Below are 17,136 nucleotides of genomic sequence, written 5' to 3' on the forward strand. Positions count from 1 at the left end.
GAAGATGATGCTTGAAGCTAGAGACAATATAGAGCAGGAGATTGGTGGGAAACTAGAAGTGGCACTGTAAATGTCTGGTTTGATAATTGGACAAGATTAGGAGCTTTAAATTATGTACTTCCCCATTAGTTCCCTATTGATGAAAGAGTGGAGGATGTGAAAGAGCTTATGAATAGAGGAAGTTGGGATATTGTCAAGCTACAACAATGTTTCCCTGAAGAGATTGCTGATCACATAATGGCTGAACTAAAAATTAAAGGAAATTCCCTAGAATGGGATAAGCCTGGGTGGATGATGACTAGTACTGGAGACTTTTCTGTGGCAAGTGTCTGGGATCTGTTAAGGCAAAAATCTCACTCTTCTGAGATTTATAAGGACATGTGGATCAAAGGCTTACCTTTCAAAATCTCTTTCTTCTTATGGAGATTGTGGAAGTTTAAAATCCCTGTTGATGAAGTTCTACCCTCAATAGGAATCAATGTGGTATCTAGATGTGTATGCTGCAGGATTCACCAACAAGAGACCATTGATCACCTGTTTTTAAATAGCAGTTTTGCAACTTCTATCTGGAGTGTGTTCAACAATGTTGCTGGCCTTACTATTACTGGTACACAGGTCAAGCAAGTAGTGATAAAATGGTGGAATGCCCTATGTAATTATAAGCTGAGACCTGTTTATAAAGCAGTGCCAACCATAATATTGTGGCATTTGTGGAAGTGGAGGAATAGATCTTTGCATGGAGGCTCTATGTCTATATTCAAGGTACTGCATGAGATCAACTTGAGCATTTACTTATTTTGTAGAACCATATTTCCTCTCATTCAATACATGCCAAAGAAATGGCCTGATCTCATTGATTTCTTTGAGAGGTTTAAGCCAAAAATCAGTTGCAAGAATGTCTTATGGAAATTGCCAACAAGAGGATGGGTGAAATGTAATTGTGATGGTGCAACAAAGGGAAATCCTGGTCCAAGTGCCATTGCCTTTTGTGTTAGAAATGAAAAAGGAGATTTGTTGTATGCTGCAGGACAACAAATTCCTGATGGAAACAATCTGGTTGCTGAGGCTATTGCTATTAAGAAAGGAATTGAGCATTGCATTGTTAATAATCTGGTTTCTTTGATAATTGAGACTGACTCTCTAGCTATGTAGAAGTTCATTATGGGAGTCAGCCACTCTGTGAAAATCTTTGATCGGCTGGAACAAGAAAACTCAAGTGAAGAAGCTGATTTTTTCTTCTACAATAATAATTATTAGATCTCATGATAGTGAAATACCCAATTATGGTAAGATTTTAGCAAGAAACACCATCTGGGTATCATTAAACTAAAAAAGTGATTCTTCACTATATGTTGATTCTGTTTCTCATTCCTTAGTATATTTGCTAACTTTTATGCAATACATGATAGCTGGTAAATAGTATTAAATTTCTTCAATTATTTTGTGCAATGCATGATACAACAGAAGCTATTTGAATAAAAAATTGAAATAAAGACAAGAAATAAGGAATAAAAATATAGTATGTAAATTGATGCTGTAAAAGATTGTGTTTTGCTGTTGTTGAATGAAATTTTTTGCTGCTCTAAGAATATAGTTTTCCTACTGTGAAATGTTAATTTTTGCTGCTGAAGGTTGGTGTAAATGAGTCGATGTTGCTGTTGAAGACAATGTGGATAGGTTTATTTGCATAGCAGACTAAAAGAGATAGGTTGATATGCATAAAAGAGTTAATTTTTTGATGCTAAAGATTGATGTAAAAGAGTAGATTTCAGTAACTCTTCATTTTGGTTAAGTTACTGTACAAAGCTACAGTACTATATTTCTCAGAAGGTAACATATTCTCAATAAAGGAGATACTTTTATTAACTCCTTATTTGATTTTGATTTAGTTTTTGTTATGTTAGCAAGTGAAGACAAAGCATATGAAGTTTAAAGTAACTTTGGAAACTATTTATTGACTATTTGATTTCGATTTCTTGACTACTAATTCTAACAAGCCATGCACCTGGAAACTATTTTGGGGCAGGGAAGGAAATATTTGTTTAAGCAAATATATGTTGGTTTTAAAAGATTTTCCCTTTGCTGCCTTTTCTTGTATTCCATCCATTCAATCGATCTCTTTACAAACCCAAAACCCATTTTTGAAAATAGTCATCTATGATGCTCGGCTCAGGAGGATCTAGTGTCATGGGCCCTCGAAATTTCAGAATTATTCAAGAAAGTTGAACGATGTTATAAGATCTGGTCAATCAGCTATGATTTTTCCTTAGTTCCTTTATCCTAAGAAATAAAGAAGGCATGGAGAAATAAAATGTGCATCAATCAAGAAAGGATATAGCACTATAAGTTGAAATTCGTTAGAAAAAATTGTCCTTATCATTACTTTTTAAACGGGTTCCGTTAGGGAGATAAAAAGTGCACAACTTTAGCAAAGTTAAGGGATTAAATATGCTCAAGTTATATTTGAGGGACCAAAATGAACCTACTCCCATAGATAGGGGATCATTTTAGCACTCTGCTCAAAAATAAACTAAAGCTATAAATAAGAGGTTTTCTCAGAATTACTTTTATATGAAATTTTAAAACAAGTAATTTAGCCAAAAGGCAAAGGGGAACTTAATATGGACCAATAAAATGTGGACAGGTGGCATTTGAAGGTCAATCTTGACTACATCTGATTTCAACCCTCCCCGACCAAAACCCTTCTCTTTGGTCCAAAACCCTGCCTCTTCGTATTACAATCAGCTCTCTATCTATTTCTCTCTGGTGCCTTTCTTTTCTCTTCTTATTGTTTATTTATTTGCATGAAACCCTTTTCTCTATACAGTCAATTGAGTATGTCCATCATAGAATAGTTCCATGATTCTGTTCGATTTGTCTCAAATTCATATAATCATACTCATATTTGCTTGCTGTACCATACATAGAAGCTATTTTAACTCTGACCATGGTCATGGTTTCATGTTCAGATTAACAGAAGAGGGTTGTAATAGAGTCCACCCAAACTAGTTTGAGATTATGGCTAAATTGATTAATGGTAGGGATGCTCTTTTATTTTTCCAATTATGAGAAAAGGGGTTCTTGAAAAAGAAGGTTTCCTCTTTTTTATTTTTTTAATTGAAGCAAAGTAATCAACTTTATTTGCTGGTTTGATGGATTTCTTTTTATTCTCTTGTAGCAAAAGTTACTATAGTTATCCCCAACTAGTTTGAGATTGAGGCCAACTGATTTATAGTAGGGATGCTGTTTTTTATTTTAGTTTGGAGTAAATGAATGATGGGTTGGCTAAGTCGGTTGTGTCGCTTCTTTAGATATCAAATTCAGTAGGTGTTCTTTCTATAAGTTGAAAGAAAAGGGTGTTCCTGAGAAAAGGGGGTCTTTTTGTAGTAAAGTAATCAACTATATATGCTATATTCTTGAATTTCCCTGTATTACTTGCAGTTGAGTAATAAAGTTGGAAGAAAATGATAAAAAGGCGATTTTACAAGCTTGAACATGGTGATAGAGATGCTCCTTCGGAGTCTTCTTCATCCGATGACTCTGAATTTGAGGCAGAGGCATCGGAAGAGGAAGCGGAGTCGGAGGAGGAGGATGATAATAACGATGATGATGCAAAGGAAGAGGAGGATGATGGTGTTGCTCGACTGACAGGGGGAAACGAATCTTCTTCTGGTATATTTATCCTGATGATCTGCAGTTGCTTTTTTCTCTATTTTTTACTGATATTTTATCTGGATTAGTGGAACTTTGTCTGGTATTCTTAGACAATGGCCACTCCACCCATTGCTTTGAGTTGGTAGCTTAGATACTTTCGAATGGCTTCAGAGCCAATCTTTTCGTAAGCCCATTCTTGCACCCATAAGTCTACATTGAGGTTTAGTTGTGAACAACAAAATGGGGTTACATGTGTGGGAGGGTGTTGAGTTATAAATTGTTCACATGTACTGTAAAAGGGCTTGCAAAGGGGTTTATGAGGGTTTCGGGCCACTCATCCATTTCTAAGATTTTGGGTACCACCGATAACATATTTTTCTCCTCCCTTACTTCTTGTTTCCCTTTTCTGCAGGATATGAGAGCGAAGATAGCTCTGCCAACGAAGTTAATCTTGACTCATCAGGTTGGCTTTGATCTGTTGTCCCAAATTTTGGCTAGTCATGTATCTGATGGAAATTTTCAGCTTGAAAATCGTACTTGTGTATACTATAAGTATTTATGTTGGCACTAATCCACATACAAGGAAGTGTTTAGTTATAAAATATAAAAACGGAAGCTCATTCTTGTGCTCAATCTTTTGAAACTACTTTGCATCTTCTGGATGCCTTGAATAGAATCAATTACTTCATAAAAATATATATATATATATATATAAAAATGGAAGCTGCTATATTTCCCAATTCCATATTTGTAGGATCAACATTATATACGCTGTTTTCAAACTCTTACTGTTTTGTTACTTGGGTAATCATTTGATTGTGAAAGATTAACAACTTGACACATTACACTGTGAACGTGGATTATCTCTAGTCAAGTGTGAATTGAAATGGGACCCGCAGCTGCTAGATGTCCAACTTTTTGCGGGACCCGCAGTCTTATAAACGTATTCCTAGTCTGGAATCTACAGCTTTTGAGTTGTAATATCGAACGTGAAGTTTCTGCAGAATTTATGTATCGGAAATTCCAGGAAATTAGGGATGTCACTTCTTTTCCTTTGATTGGTAATTCTTCATGGAGATGAACATATCTTAAAGAATTGGGCTTTAGTGTTCATCATAGCTGTTCTCTCCATCTGGAGTGTTAAGGCTTCTTGCTGACTAATTCGGGAAAGATTGCATTCACATTTTCTTTAGTATCTTCCACACATCCTTGTGGCATTTGGTAATTGTTATAACTATCAAGTCAATGAATTAAATTATGGAAAACATGATTTTAGATTTTCTTGTTTTATTTGAAACCAATATACATCTTTAAATTGCTAGTTAGGGCTGAATGAGAACTTATTTGGCTGCTATTTCTAGATGGCAATAGAAAGATCTTTCTGAACTCTGATTCTCTTCTCATAATTTATACGGTAGATTTCTTTTATGCAGCTTGTAATTGGCTCGTGCTGCTGTTCTGAATCAACTGAAAAGGAAATATCATGTTGTTTGCTAAGAGTTTGTGTTCATCGAAATTATTCTAAAGTTAAAAATTATGAGAAACATTGCTTGAACACATGAAGTACAATATGGAAGGGATTTATACAGGACGAAAATACTTGGGTAAAACCCATTATTGATTGCTTCTCCATGCCGCTTTCATCAACTTCAGAGAAGCAACTCTAGATTTTATTTATTCTTAATCGTGTCGCACATGAGCTATAATGCCATATCTTCCTTTCTATTTAGGAAAATAATTTAAGTGCTTAGGAATCATTCTGGTGTTCAATTCTAAGTCCTTTATAAAATTACCATTGGTAGGTCTTCCAACGAGTGATGAAGATGTTACAACTCTAAAGGACACCAAGTTTGCTGTTGAAACTTATTCGTCTGAAAAGGTTATTGCAGAATCAGATAATATGCAGAATAATTCTCTGCCCGAAGAGATTCCAAGTGATGCTTCAGAATATGTCTTGAAATGTAAATCAGTTTATAAGTGCAGGGTGTGTCCTAGAATCGTCTGCTTGACAGTTCAGACTCTACTTGCTCATCTTACATCCAAAGTAAGCATTCAATATCAGTGTTTTCATTTTCCAATTGTGACTAAATTTACTTCTGTAGATCATATTCCATGTAAAGATTGTGGTGCTAACACCTCCCCGTTACTAGTGCAGCCAACAATCTTACTCTTTCGATGTTAAAGAATCTTAATGCACGTTAACTTATGCACATGATTTTGACCCACTGTGACTGATCTAACATAAAGGTTTCATATTTGTTACAGAGGCATGCCCGCTCCGTAAAGCTGCTGAAAGAAGGGAGGCTTAAACTTATGCTTTCTGAAAAAGGAAAAATTGAAGGAGAAATTCTTCCGGAGGAGGAGGATAGCGCAATTGCATGGCAGGTTTGTTCGTTTGCATTTTACTGCATGAATTAATTTTTGGCTTAGTGAAAAAGCCTGATATTTTCATAAATTGCTTACATCATAATTTATGAATCATAATAGGACCCTTCAAGATTAAAGAAGAAAAGCAAAGGAATGAAGAGGCAACTCAGGGAGAAGAAGTATAAGAAGGTACATGCTAAGATCTGGTCCTGATAGCCCATGTTACTCTTCATAAAATACCTTGTTAAGTCAAATAAGAATTTTCAAATTTACTGCAGAATAAGGAAAACTTTTTGCCTGCGGAGAATGCTAGAGAATCAAGAATGAACCAGTCCAGGAAGAGGCAGAAAAACAAGTGAAGAACGTAGTTAGATCTTGCTATATATGTGCTGACCAGGAATTCTTGCTACAAGAAGTTAGAAGCAAAAGGAACTACATGTCTGATAGGGCTGGAATTAGTTGTGATTGCTCGGCAGTGTCACCCAAAATATCACATTCCTTTTTTCAATTTTTGATCTAAGAGCAATTTTGTACTGGGCTGTTGAATCTGAAGCTTTGTTTTTCTAGCAAGTGCATTACAAAGATATCCCCTGCACTTCAAAGCTTTTTGGCAAATCTGTTCTGTAAAATGAAACTAAATTTCAAATTTATATTTCTGTGAAGATGTTATGACTAAATTGACAGATAACCCCCTACGCCACCCCCACACTTTATTTCTGCAAGGATAAAACAAAAACCGTTCTTCAACTGCTTTCCGTCGAAAGTATGCTTGCTGTGTTATTGCTTAGATTCTTTTCTTTGGGCGGTCGGGTGTATCACATGAGATTCGTTTATAGAATTTGAGGAATTCCGCTAGACTACCTCTTTCATTGCCTTTAAAATGCTGTAACAGCAAGCAATATTTACGGAGTGGCAGAGTGCAAAGGGAATCAGCATACTACCATATGCTCATACTGTAGTGACTTTGCAGGTTTGACTTACAGGTGCTGCAATATCTTGTTTCGAATTTGTATCAGTATGTAGGATGACTAGCATACATCAGAAGGAAAAAATGTTTCCAATTTGTATCAGCATGCAAAATGACTAGCATTAGCATGTTTCAGAAAAATGATTTTAAAATTGTATCAGTATGCAAAATGACTAGCATTAGCATATAGCAGAAGGAAAAATGTTTGTAATTTGTATCAGTATGCAAAGTGACTAGCATACATCAAAATGACCATACATCAGATTTTAAAAAAATGTAACGGCAAAATAAATGGTGCCGTTCATCATAAATTGGCCCATCTCGGTAAAATGTGAATCAGTAGCTGCTAGCCAAAAATACAATAAATGCGTAAAAAAATTCCTGCCTGTCTGAATCCTCAAGAATGTATTACGTACAAAACTAAAATCAATGTTAGCAGAACTATATGGTCACAACAATTTCTTCTCAACTAACATTTTGGAAGTAGACTATAAAGCTAAAGATGGTGTCTATATAAGCAGAGGTTTCTAACACCATTCCTGAATGCATACGGAAGGGAAAACAACCAGGTTAACAGCCACAAAATGCAACTCGTGTTTATACACAGTTTCAAAACAGCTCCACCGAGATAGACCAAGATATCAGAAAAGAGTTTACTGATCATGTATGAGGATTTGGGATGAGATGACGGCCCAACAGAATGATGTCAAACTAAAACGTTAGGAGTTAGGCGAAATGTTAACATCCTTCCACAGTTAGGCACCACCCTCGTCTGGTCCATTCTTAGGTAGTCCCTCTTCATACTTAGGTGAAGGTAGTCCCTCTTTATTCCCATCTGCTTCAGTTGCGTTATCAGGTGGAAGGGCTTGCTCTCCAGTCTCACTGTTTTCAGGGTGAAAATTGATAGGGAACTTTGTCACTCTAGGTTTGTCTGTTAGTATGTTCCTTTGGATCTTGTCAATTAAAACCGTTTGGGGAGGTTGTTCTTTCAGCTTCTCATCGTCGTACTCATTGTTCACATAGTAGCCAATTCGTATAAATTCTTGACCCACATAGGAACAGGTCAACAGGAGCACAGTGACACCAATTATATCTTCTTGACGAATTCTGGCAGGATCTGGAGGGTCTGCCTAGTATTAGGATAAGGACATAAATCCAATCAGCACAAAGGCATTAGACCTAGTACAACTTAATTTACTTGTCAAGCCAGGAGATGATACCTGCAATACAAAGCGGTAAGTTCCAAGATTGACGGGGCCAACAAACACACTTTCTAGTAGTTGATCATACGTCTCATCCTCAGCAGATCCAACATAGATGAGTTTCCATTCCAAATCTGCATGCAAAATAAGGCAAATAGAAACTAAGTAAAGCTGTTAAGTTAACCAACATATAAATAATACTTATTTGAAAAGAAAAGAGCAACATGCTTAGTCGCTTAAACTTTGAAAAACAGTCAAGAACAGCATCTGCAGAAAAAAGGTCAATTTGGTGGGAGCATTGTGTGTGATTGTCAAAGAATTGCCTTATGTATCTTTACTGGGAAAAGATTTACAATGCAAAGATTATTCTCTTGTATTTCAATCCCAAAAAGAGAAAATGAACAAAAAAACAAACAAAAAAAAGTACTCGTACTACTTTTCTTTAGCAAGTCACCATTAAGTATTACACAATTACTCCCTAAGGCCTCAAAATACGCTGGTGGTTATTGGGCCAAGCAAAACCCATTTTTGTGCCATACTACATGAAAGAAACAATCTGAATTTCCAAGGTACATATGTGAAATAAAAACTCCATAATAGCAGTAGTAGACTCTGCTCCTCGAAACAATCTTTTGTATGTCACAAATAAAGAGTCCTTAAAGAAAAACAAATGAAGTATGACTCTTTTTCCAGTTACTTCTCATACTCACAATAGAATTTCTGTACTATTTTTGACAAATATGACAGTTGATTGAGAAAACCTCGCCTCCAGAAAACTTACAATCAGGGAGCAGTTCAAGTAGAATAGAAGGTTCCCTAACAATGCTAAACTATTAAGTCCACAGAGTTCTTTTTTTTTTTTTTTGATTAATAAAGATTTTGTTATGAGTTTTTTCCACGATAGTAGTATTGTAAGTACTTTCGCATTGTAAGACACATAACCAAGGAGATACCACAGAGATATTAGTGGGTTTTTTGTGTGCGCGCATTCCGCATTGAAAACTAGGTTAAGATGAACCTGTTGCCTAAGAGTTGCATCAGCGAGGGACACGAGTGTTCCTCTATCCAACTGGCTACTGGTTAATAACCCGAAAAAAATACTTACATCATGCCCACTTCCGTTCCACGATAATGTTAAGTTTCCTCAGAGACTCCTAACTTCTTACTGATCGTGGCACAAATCGTACCATAGACCTTAACACAAAGCTATCCTACATATTTTATGAGTATCAGTGGTTTAATATTCCAACAGTTCCATCCACATTTATTTTCTAGTATCCTACAGTGATCTTCACATGCTCTCAGCGCCAGTATTCGCATGACTAACCAATCAGTAACCATGAATGAGAGAAATCACACTAATTACTGTCAAGAACCCTATCTCAAGAAAATAAACCAAATTGATACACGGTCATTTTGTATCCTATCACGGGAGGAAGCACCAAAAATAGGCCCTTGCTTCAAACACAAAACACTTTTCACTACATCTACGAACACTCGAAGATGTTTACCCATCACAAAACAAAATTTGACTTCTGTTAGACGATTTTACAAATAGTTATGGTATACGAAGACCGCTATCTTAATTAAACGTTCTCTCATTGATATAAGTCAGGAATTCTTCTAAGTAGTGATTATATATCAGGAATCATTTACAAGCTCTCCGTTAAAATTAACGCACTATAGGCACAATAACCATTTCATATTGACTTTTGCAATAGTAGAAAAAACAGAAATTTCGAATGTACAAATCTAAAGTCCTCCATTTATCGCTGTAAGAAAATCCGTTAGATTACAGCAAAACAACTGATTTCTCACAATTATCAACTGAGTCACGATAACATTGTAACAAAATTGAAAATCAACTTTCTGAATACACAAAAACCAATAACTAGGTCTTCAAAAATGATACAACGAATCAAAACAATTAAATCATATCAGAAACGAATGTATGAAACAAAATCCAATAGATTGTTAAAAAATTGATTTCTCATCCATTATCAACAACTTGAAGAAATTGTAAACAACTTCCTTATCAAATTCCTCATTAAATTAAACCCTAAACAGGTCTTCGAAATGATACAATGAAGCAAAAACCATTAAATTCTACTAGTACAAACGAATGCATGAAAAAAATATCCAATAGATTGTAAAAAAAAATGATTTCTCATGGATTATCAACAACTTGAAGACATTATAAACAGCTTCTCATTAAATAGAACCAATAATCAGGTCTTTGAAATGATACAACGAAGCAAAAACAAATATCACAAACGAATGTCTGGAAAAAAAAATCCTTAAACAATTGACTTATCATTGATTATCAACTACATGAATACACTATAAACAACTTATAATAGATATGAATTACGAAAACCCTAACCAGTTCACCGAGATGATACAATCAAGATAAAACAAGATAATCATACTAAATACGTACGAATTACGAAAGAATTTCAACAGAGATAATTGACCTTCTTTGAGAGCATCAACACATTCGTAAGAGATTTCAAACTTGAAAGGCGAACCGAATGTTGACGGATTGTCTAACACGGCGACGTTTGTTACATTCACAGCAGTCATCGTTATTGCTATATTCAAAACTGATTAAAGCTAAGTATATACTATTATGTGAGAGAATTAACGGCGTTAGTTTTATAGAAGAGAAAGTTGGAGATTATGGAACTATCATGAAATACACGAGATTATTTATTTATATGAATTGTGAGAGATGGAAGAATTATGGGCAAAGGCAAAAGAGAGATGAACGAGTTCAGTTGAATGCACGGAGGAAATGGGTATCATTTTTAATTTTGATGAGTGGGTATTTATATGAATGACCGGTTGATCTTAGGCATACAGGGTATAGCCGGTTTCTTGTTTTGGCGGGAGTTCGGTTTATTTCGTTTGTGGATAATTAATAAGGCCCTTCTTCAAAGCCCATAGTTTAGTGTCCCTTAAGTTCACAAATGACCTCCAAGAGGGTCTTTATCTTTTGGTCTCGCTTGGCAGAATTCTTAAAAAATAGCCTTTGTTTAAGAAAAAACCCGCTATGCAATGTTTTTAGGGGAAATTTCATAAATATACAAGTTGGTCACTTACATTGCAAATAAATAGCTCAAAATTTACATTACAAAAAATAGCCCAACATATACAAACGTATAATAAGGTAGAGAGAGAGAGAGAGAAGTTTGGGTCATTTTTTGTAAGAATTAAAAAAATAGGCCAATTTTAGTAGCATTGTTGCTCTAATTAACATACAGTGTAATTTTCTCATGTTTTTATTGCTCATCTGGAATAAATTGTGGACATAAATTAGTTTTGTCTGTAAGGCAGAAGTTCAAGATATTTCAAGACAATGAACCTACTCAATTGACCACACGTTGTGCTTTCTAGGCAGAAACTAGACCTTATGACTTGAAGTTCAGGATATTTCAAGACAGCAAATCTGCTCAATTGACCACAAATTCTGTCGTATAGGCAAAAACTAGAACTTATGCCTGATGGGAAACAAAAACTTCTTCCCAGCAATTTTTTCAAGTTAAGACCATTTTTTAATTTTTTTATTAAGTGGGAAAAGAAATTCAGGATCCGACAATTTTGGAACGCTACGTGTCATTTCCTACTTATGACCCATTTAGACGTATAATTGAGGTTAAAGTCTGGAAAAATATTTAAGTTGAAAGTGAAGCAAATTATTTGCGAAAGTTAAATGGAGTTGGGATAGATAAATTGTTTTGGAAAAAACAAAGGAACGACAAGAGGTCGTTTGGTAGCTAGATAAGAGACAAGTTATTCATGTATTAAATTCTGCATTAAGTTATACCATGTTTGGAAGCTAGTAAAGAGACACCCTTATTCATGTATTAATTTTTGCCTACTTATACCACGTTTGGTAGATAGTTAGGAAGTAAGTTATGCATGCATAAAATTAGTACGACATTTGGTTTGCAATTTAGAATCGCATAACTAATACATGTATAAGTTATGAGAGAAGCTATGTATTATTGTATGCGGGGTAGAAGAGGGAATAGTTAATGCATGAATAACTAATAGCATATGAATAAAAAGTTGAAATGAAAATATTACCCTTATCATTCCCCATTTAAATACATTCCTTTTCTAAACCATATTTTTAAATTAATTTTTTAATACAATATTTAATTTTAATTGTAGACAAATAATCTAATTTTAAGAAGTATATAATATTTATTAACTTTTAATATAACAAACCAACATCCAAAGAAATAATTGTAGGTATATTTGAGCCTTTTCCGATGAAAATAGGCCTGTCGAACATAAAAGTTGTAACAATGAATACGTCAATAAAGTGCTTCATATCCAACGCTTTTTATTCGTTTTCACCTTTAAGAAAGCGTACTTACATCAACAAAGGGCCTCACATGTACTATAGCAGATCCGCAAGCCAGGGAACTCTGAAGTTTAGAAGGCCAAAACAATGTACAAAAAAGGTAAGTTAAGATCAATATATATTGTTACATCTATAAATTCAGCTACCATTGCGGAAAATTTGCTTTCAACTGTTCAAGTAGTGCTCGAAATAATATTCATCGATTGGTCTGAGATTATCGACAAACAGGAGCAGTATCTAATCAAATTCAAAGACTCAAATGAACTAAAATAGAGGTCAGGTACAGGCAAAGGGTGCAGCCAAGAATAGTGAAGCTAAGTGTCCCACAAACCATGCAGAAGAATTCAACACTTTGAGATACATGATCTAATTTTTTCTTCTGATTCTTGTCAAAACATGTACTTGCTGTAGTAGTTGAGTAGTAATTCCAACCCTGCTTACACGCTAAAGATCTCTCCAAGCTTTCTTTAATCTTCACTTTTTCTATTCTTTCCCTCAAAACTTGTAAATGTGCATCAACAACACGCCATGATCTCCCTGCCATTTTTCAACTTCAAAATTAAGATCATCACCAAATTTATAATCATTAAACAAGTTTTGTAGATACACTACTAAAAAATCACTATTTTCCCACTGAAAATGTTCAATGGCTATTCTCATAGATATTTTGATTGATTGACTCAGTGAGAAAAGAAAAATAGGAGTGTTTCACACGGAAAAATTAGGAAATTTCCAGTGTCTCAATGAAAACCTATTTCCCACCATGCATTTTCCCAATGAGCTTGTTCGGTGGGAAAGTCATGTTTTATAACGCAAATTTTTCATTGATTGTCAGTGGAAAAACCTCTGTTTCTAGTAATGATAGGCATGCTACGCGTGATAGTGATTAAGCAAAAATACCTTCATCGCTATTGCTCTGAGCTCTGACTTGTGATGGCTTTTGACTGATAATCCTACATTTCCGTGATGGCACAGTTATTGCTGGATAATTAACAGTTGAAGAAGCCATTTGATTCTGATTTGCACCTTGATTTTAACATAACGTTGGAAGCTGTAGTGATGAAGTTCTCTCAATTTTGCTTGTTGTAATCGCATGCTTCAATGTCTGTACATTCACTTCTCATATATACATAACATTTTTGACACGCACTATTTATCATATGGCTAACTAATTAGTAAAATTAGGCTGAGGTTCGTGGGACATTGGCTGCAATAATGCCACGAAGTTGTCTTCGAGATCACGGAAAACTAAATCAAAAAATTTAAACAAGGAAGAAGAAAGCAACAGATGCCCTTTTTTTGAGTGTGTCTACAAAAGAAAAGGAAGACAAAAATAAATTTGTTAGGTTTCAGGTTTCAGGGGACCACGTTATTTGTGGGATGAATCATTAAGGGCAATGTAAATAAATTTAATTGTGGCAAATAGATTAGCGTAGGACATGATCTAAGTTGAACTGCGTTTTTCCTCCGCCAACTTATTTCAGAAAGAAGTTAATTAATTAGTTAAGTGATATCAGCCCCTTATAAGCAAAATTTAGGAAATTAACTAAGGAAGCGTGATTCAGCCGCTTTTACTAAATGTCTACATAGATGACCTTAAAATTTGTTAAATTATTTATTTTTTCTACTATATAAAAGCATGAGTAAAGAATTGGGATGGGCATGACTGTTCATTTTCAATTAAATCCCATTTGGGGGTATTTTAGACTTTTGATAGTACTTTCTTATGCTAGGATTGACCGTTCAATACTCCCCACATCAATTGTACTTTGTCTTTCCATCTGCCTTCTCTCTGTCATCATTGTGTCTCAGACCCTCGCTTTCTTCTAAACAAAATTCTTGTGCATTTTGTATCCTGTGTCTATGCTTCATCATATATATACTCCTCCATTTCAAAATATTTGTTTTATTTTCTGTTTTAGTCTGCTTATAAAAGAATGTTTCTTTTCTTTTTTGACAATTCTTTAATTTCAACTTTCCCACATAATATGTTTAAGACAATAAGTTTATATAACATTTTGGTATATTCTATAGATCTTAAATGAAGACACCAAGAGTCAACAATCTTCTTTACTTTCTTAAACTTCATGTCAAATTAAAACCAGACAAATATTTTGAAACGAGGGGGAAGAATAAGAGGGCGTGCATCCAGAATAGAATTTGCTTGGACGAAAGCAATTTGGTAGCTTTGTCTATAACTGTATTGTCGTTAGGGACGACAACATGGCGTGGCGGGGCTAAATAGAGGAGGGCAAGGTGAAAACAAAGAAATTGTTTAATATTGCAGGTTGAATCTGTGGCAAGGTGAATCCCTTATTATTATTTTTTTTGGGCCGCGGGGGTGGGGGTGGGGTAAGTAAAGATCTTATTTACCAAAATGATATTACAAAGCAGTGTAAGTCCCAGCCTTGCAAACTACAACTTCTTTAGAAATAAAACAACTATCCACGAAAAATTAACTAAAGGTGACACTCAAGTCTGAAAGTGACAACTTTTAGCAGCCCAAGTTAAAGCCTACTTAAATTTGTGGTAAAGTTAATTAGGGTCCAAAATATATTTTTTAAAACTTATTAAACTTTTATAAAATACAAAAGAATCCCAACTTAATCCCAAAAACACCTAGCACCTCCCTGCCCCCTATTTTTTTTTTATTTTTTTTTAAAAAGGGTTTGATTTTTTATTTTATTTTTTTGCACCACCCACCCCCAGTGACCCAACACCCCACCACCCTCACCCTCCAAAAAAAATTAATTTTGGTTTTAAACAAAAAGTTTGAAAAGTTTTTGTTTTGGTTTTTTGTACCACCCCCCCCCCCCCCCCCACCAAAAAAAATAATTTTTCTTGAAAAGAAGTTTTGATTTTTTTTTTGTTTCTTACTCCACCTACCCACCCCGCCACCCCTCCCCCTCTGTCACGCTCCGAACCTGGGCCTGGACGTAACACGACACCCGGTGCCTGACTATCTGTGATCGAGCGAACCAACTGGCTGACTGAATCAACATGTGGTATCATAACATACTGAATGCAGAAAATAAACTAATACATGCTGATATACTGAAAGTCTGAATGATACATAATCAAAGTGCGGAAACACTAATACAAGTTTGAAGCATAACTGTAGCCAATATAGCTTAATTTGAAAAGTCTACGACTCTGTCTAACTGTTACTCTAGTCCATGAAGTCTCTAATGAAGTGTCATGACCCAATTTGGGATCGCGCGGGCACCTACCTTTCCCTCCTCGGTAGGCGAACCCTCAATTAATAACACCGTAATCAAGTAAAGACAATTTGAATATTCCAATAACTAAATACGATTAACAGCGGAAATCAATTACATAATAAACTCCAATATTGAAAGTATTTACAACCGTTAAATAAATAAAGACTCTTTTCAAGTCCCCACGACCTGGCCTAGACTAGTACAAGAGCGACTAAATGATACGGATTACAACAACACTATAATACCCAACCTCCGTCCCAGAATGAAAGGGGAGGAGGCCTTCAGATTAGGCACCGCGCATCTCCGAACATGTTGCAATCAATCACCTGAAACACTCTACACCCGAAAAGGATGTAGCAAGAGCAGTATCAGTACAATTAACGAGTACTGAGTAAGTATCATATGCCGACAATGGTTAGAAACACATATCAGTAAATAAAGTCACAAATAAACATGATCAACAACTACATCAAGTCCTACGTCTATTTACCGCACAATATGACACCAAGGCTCTTAACTCATTCACCTTCCGCTAACAACCACAAGCCAGATCTACAACAACATCACGACAATCATATATCATTATTACCATTCGTTTTTAGTCTAGGAGCTAGTCGACTCTTCACTATGATATCTTTAGTCTATATATTTTAGAGGCCAAACATACAACTGATCCTACGAACGATCCATCAGACAAACCAACCAGTAAAAGTCACAGATAATCGAAGACTAGTTTACATCATCGCCTAAGTAGCATCTAATCCCAATTGTGCCAAGTCTCAATATATCAATCCGAATCCAACATCACAAGTAAACACCAAATCATCTTAAACAAGCCATAATGCAATACAATGCAATGATGTATGAATGCAATGCAATGTCATGCCAATGATGTGTACACATGTACTCCGGACGGAAATATCGACATCTCGATAGCACAACCCAGTGTGACTCGCAAAGTCTAAGTGCCACCCGTCCCGGATCTTTGCCCAACAGACAGACGGAACCCCGGATCTTTGCCTACAAGGAGTTCTCACCGGCACCACTCTGGGGGCCGCAGAGTCCATGCACTCACTCAATTAACAATTTCGGAACTAACATCGGATATCGGCCATCTCACGTCACTCAAGTAAAAATCGAGCCCAGCTCGTCACAGTGTTTCATCAAGTATCATCAGTATCTCCACAGTGTATCATGAGTGCGTGCAATGCATGTATCATCATCAATATTCATGCTCAATATCGCAAGTACCAACAATGGCACGCCAACAATATATCCGAATCACAAACACCAACATTAGGTACGCCAACAATATATCCAAATCGCAAACACCAACAATGGGTACGCCAACAA

The 17,136-nt window shown here is 35.5% G+C and overlaps 3 protein-coding genes across 7 annotated transcripts; 1 reads left to right on the top strand and 2 right to left on the bottom strand.

Annotated features, from left to right (window-relative positions):
• Nucleotides 1-2,610: 2,610 nt before the first annotated feature.
• Nucleotides 2,611-6,683, top strand: LOC132622333 (uncharacterized). 5 transcript variants are annotated; one of them, XM_060336927.1, is made up of 8 exons: nt 2,690-2,766; nt 2,970-3,037; nt 3,442-3,672; nt 4,067-4,117; nt 5,442-5,698; nt 5,920-6,039; nt 6,142-6,210; nt 6,300-6,683. In XM_060336927.1, the coding sequence occupies exons 3-8, from the start codon at nt 3,465-3,467 to the stop codon at nt 6,378-6,380; spliced, it is 786 nt and encodes a 261-aa protein (XP_060192910.1). In that variant the 5' UTR covers nt 2,690-2,766; nt 2,970-3,037; nt 3,442-3,464; the 3' UTR covers nt 6,381-6,683. The 5 variants fall into 5 exon arrangements, with proteins under 5 accessions (XP_060192907.1, XP_060192910.1, XP_060192909.1 ...); XM_060336924.1 differs by lacking the exon at nt 2,970-3,037 and having other exon boundaries at nt 2,611-2,766; XM_060336926.1 differs by lacking the exon at nt 2,690-2,766 and having other exon boundaries at nt 2,773-3,037.
• Nucleotides 6,684-7,307: 624 nt separating this feature from the next.
• On the bottom strand, nt 7,308-10,967 carry LOC132622750 (probable histone chaperone ASF1A). The gene is made up of 3 exons (XM_060337414.1): nt 10,665-10,967; nt 8,209-8,324; nt 7,308-8,118 (listed from the first exon to the last, which is right to left on the bottom strand). Exons 1-3 carry the CDS (start codon nt 10,771-10,773, stop codon nt 7,744-7,746), a joined length of 600 nt encoding a protein of 199 aa, XP_060193397.1. The 5' UTR covers nt 10,774-10,967; the 3' UTR covers nt 7,308-7,743.
• Nucleotides 10,968-12,530: 1,563 nt separating this feature from the next.
• LOC132623476 (uncharacterized) lies at nt 12,531-13,881 on the bottom strand. Its single transcript, XM_060338230.1, has 2 exons — nt 13,463-13,881; nt 12,531-13,099 (listed from the first exon to the last, which is right to left on the bottom strand). Exons 1-2 carry the CDS (start codon nt 13,569-13,571, stop codon nt 12,810-12,812), a joined length of 399 nt encoding a protein of 132 aa, XP_060194213.1. The 5' UTR covers nt 13,572-13,881; the 3' UTR covers nt 12,531-12,809.
• Between the last annotated feature and the right edge of the window lie 3,255 nt (nt 13,882-17,136).

The sequence above is a fragment of the Lycium barbarum genome, chromosome 12 (assembly GCF_019175385.1).
Source record: "Lycium barbarum isolate Lr01 chromosome 12, ASM1917538v2, whole genome shotgun sequence".
Taxonomy (NCBI): domain Eukaryota; kingdom Viridiplantae; phylum Streptophyta; class Magnoliopsida; order Solanales; family Solanaceae; genus Lycium; species Lycium barbarum.

Bases quoted from the DNA above. Each gene is read 5' to 3' on its own strand.
- LOC132622333 (XM_060336924.1), top strand. From the start codon at position 3,465: ATGATAAAAAGGCGATTTTACAAGCTTGAACATGGTGATAGAGATGCT. The intron at 3,673-4,066 runs GTATATTTATCC...CCTTTTCTGCAG, and splicing joins GGGAAACGAATCTTCTTCTG to GATATGAGAGCGAAGATAGC. The intron at 6,211-6,299 runs GTACATGCTAAG...AATTTACTGCAG, and splicing joins GGGAGAAGAAGTATAAGAAG to AATAAGGAAAACTTTTTGCC.
- LOC132622750 (XM_060337414.1), bottom strand. From the start codon at position 10,773: ATGACTGCTGTGAATGTAACAAACGTCGCCGTGTTAGACAATCCGTCA. The intron at 8,325-10,664 runs GTCAATTATCTC...TTTTGCATGCAG, and splicing joins TGTTGATGCTCTCAAAGAAG to ATTTGGAATGGAAACTCATC. The intron at 8,119-8,208 runs GTATCATCTCCT...TCCTAATACTAG, and splicing joins CTTACCGCTTTGTATTGCAG to GCAGACCCTCCAGATCCTGC.
- LOC132623476 (XM_060338230.1), bottom strand. From the start codon at position 13,571: ATGGCTTCTTCAACTGTTAATTATCCAGCAATAACTGTGCCATCACGG. The intron at 13,100-13,462 runs GTATTTTTGCTT...GAAAAATGGCAG, and splicing joins TCAGAGCAATAGCGATGAAG to GGAGATCATGGCGTGTTGTT.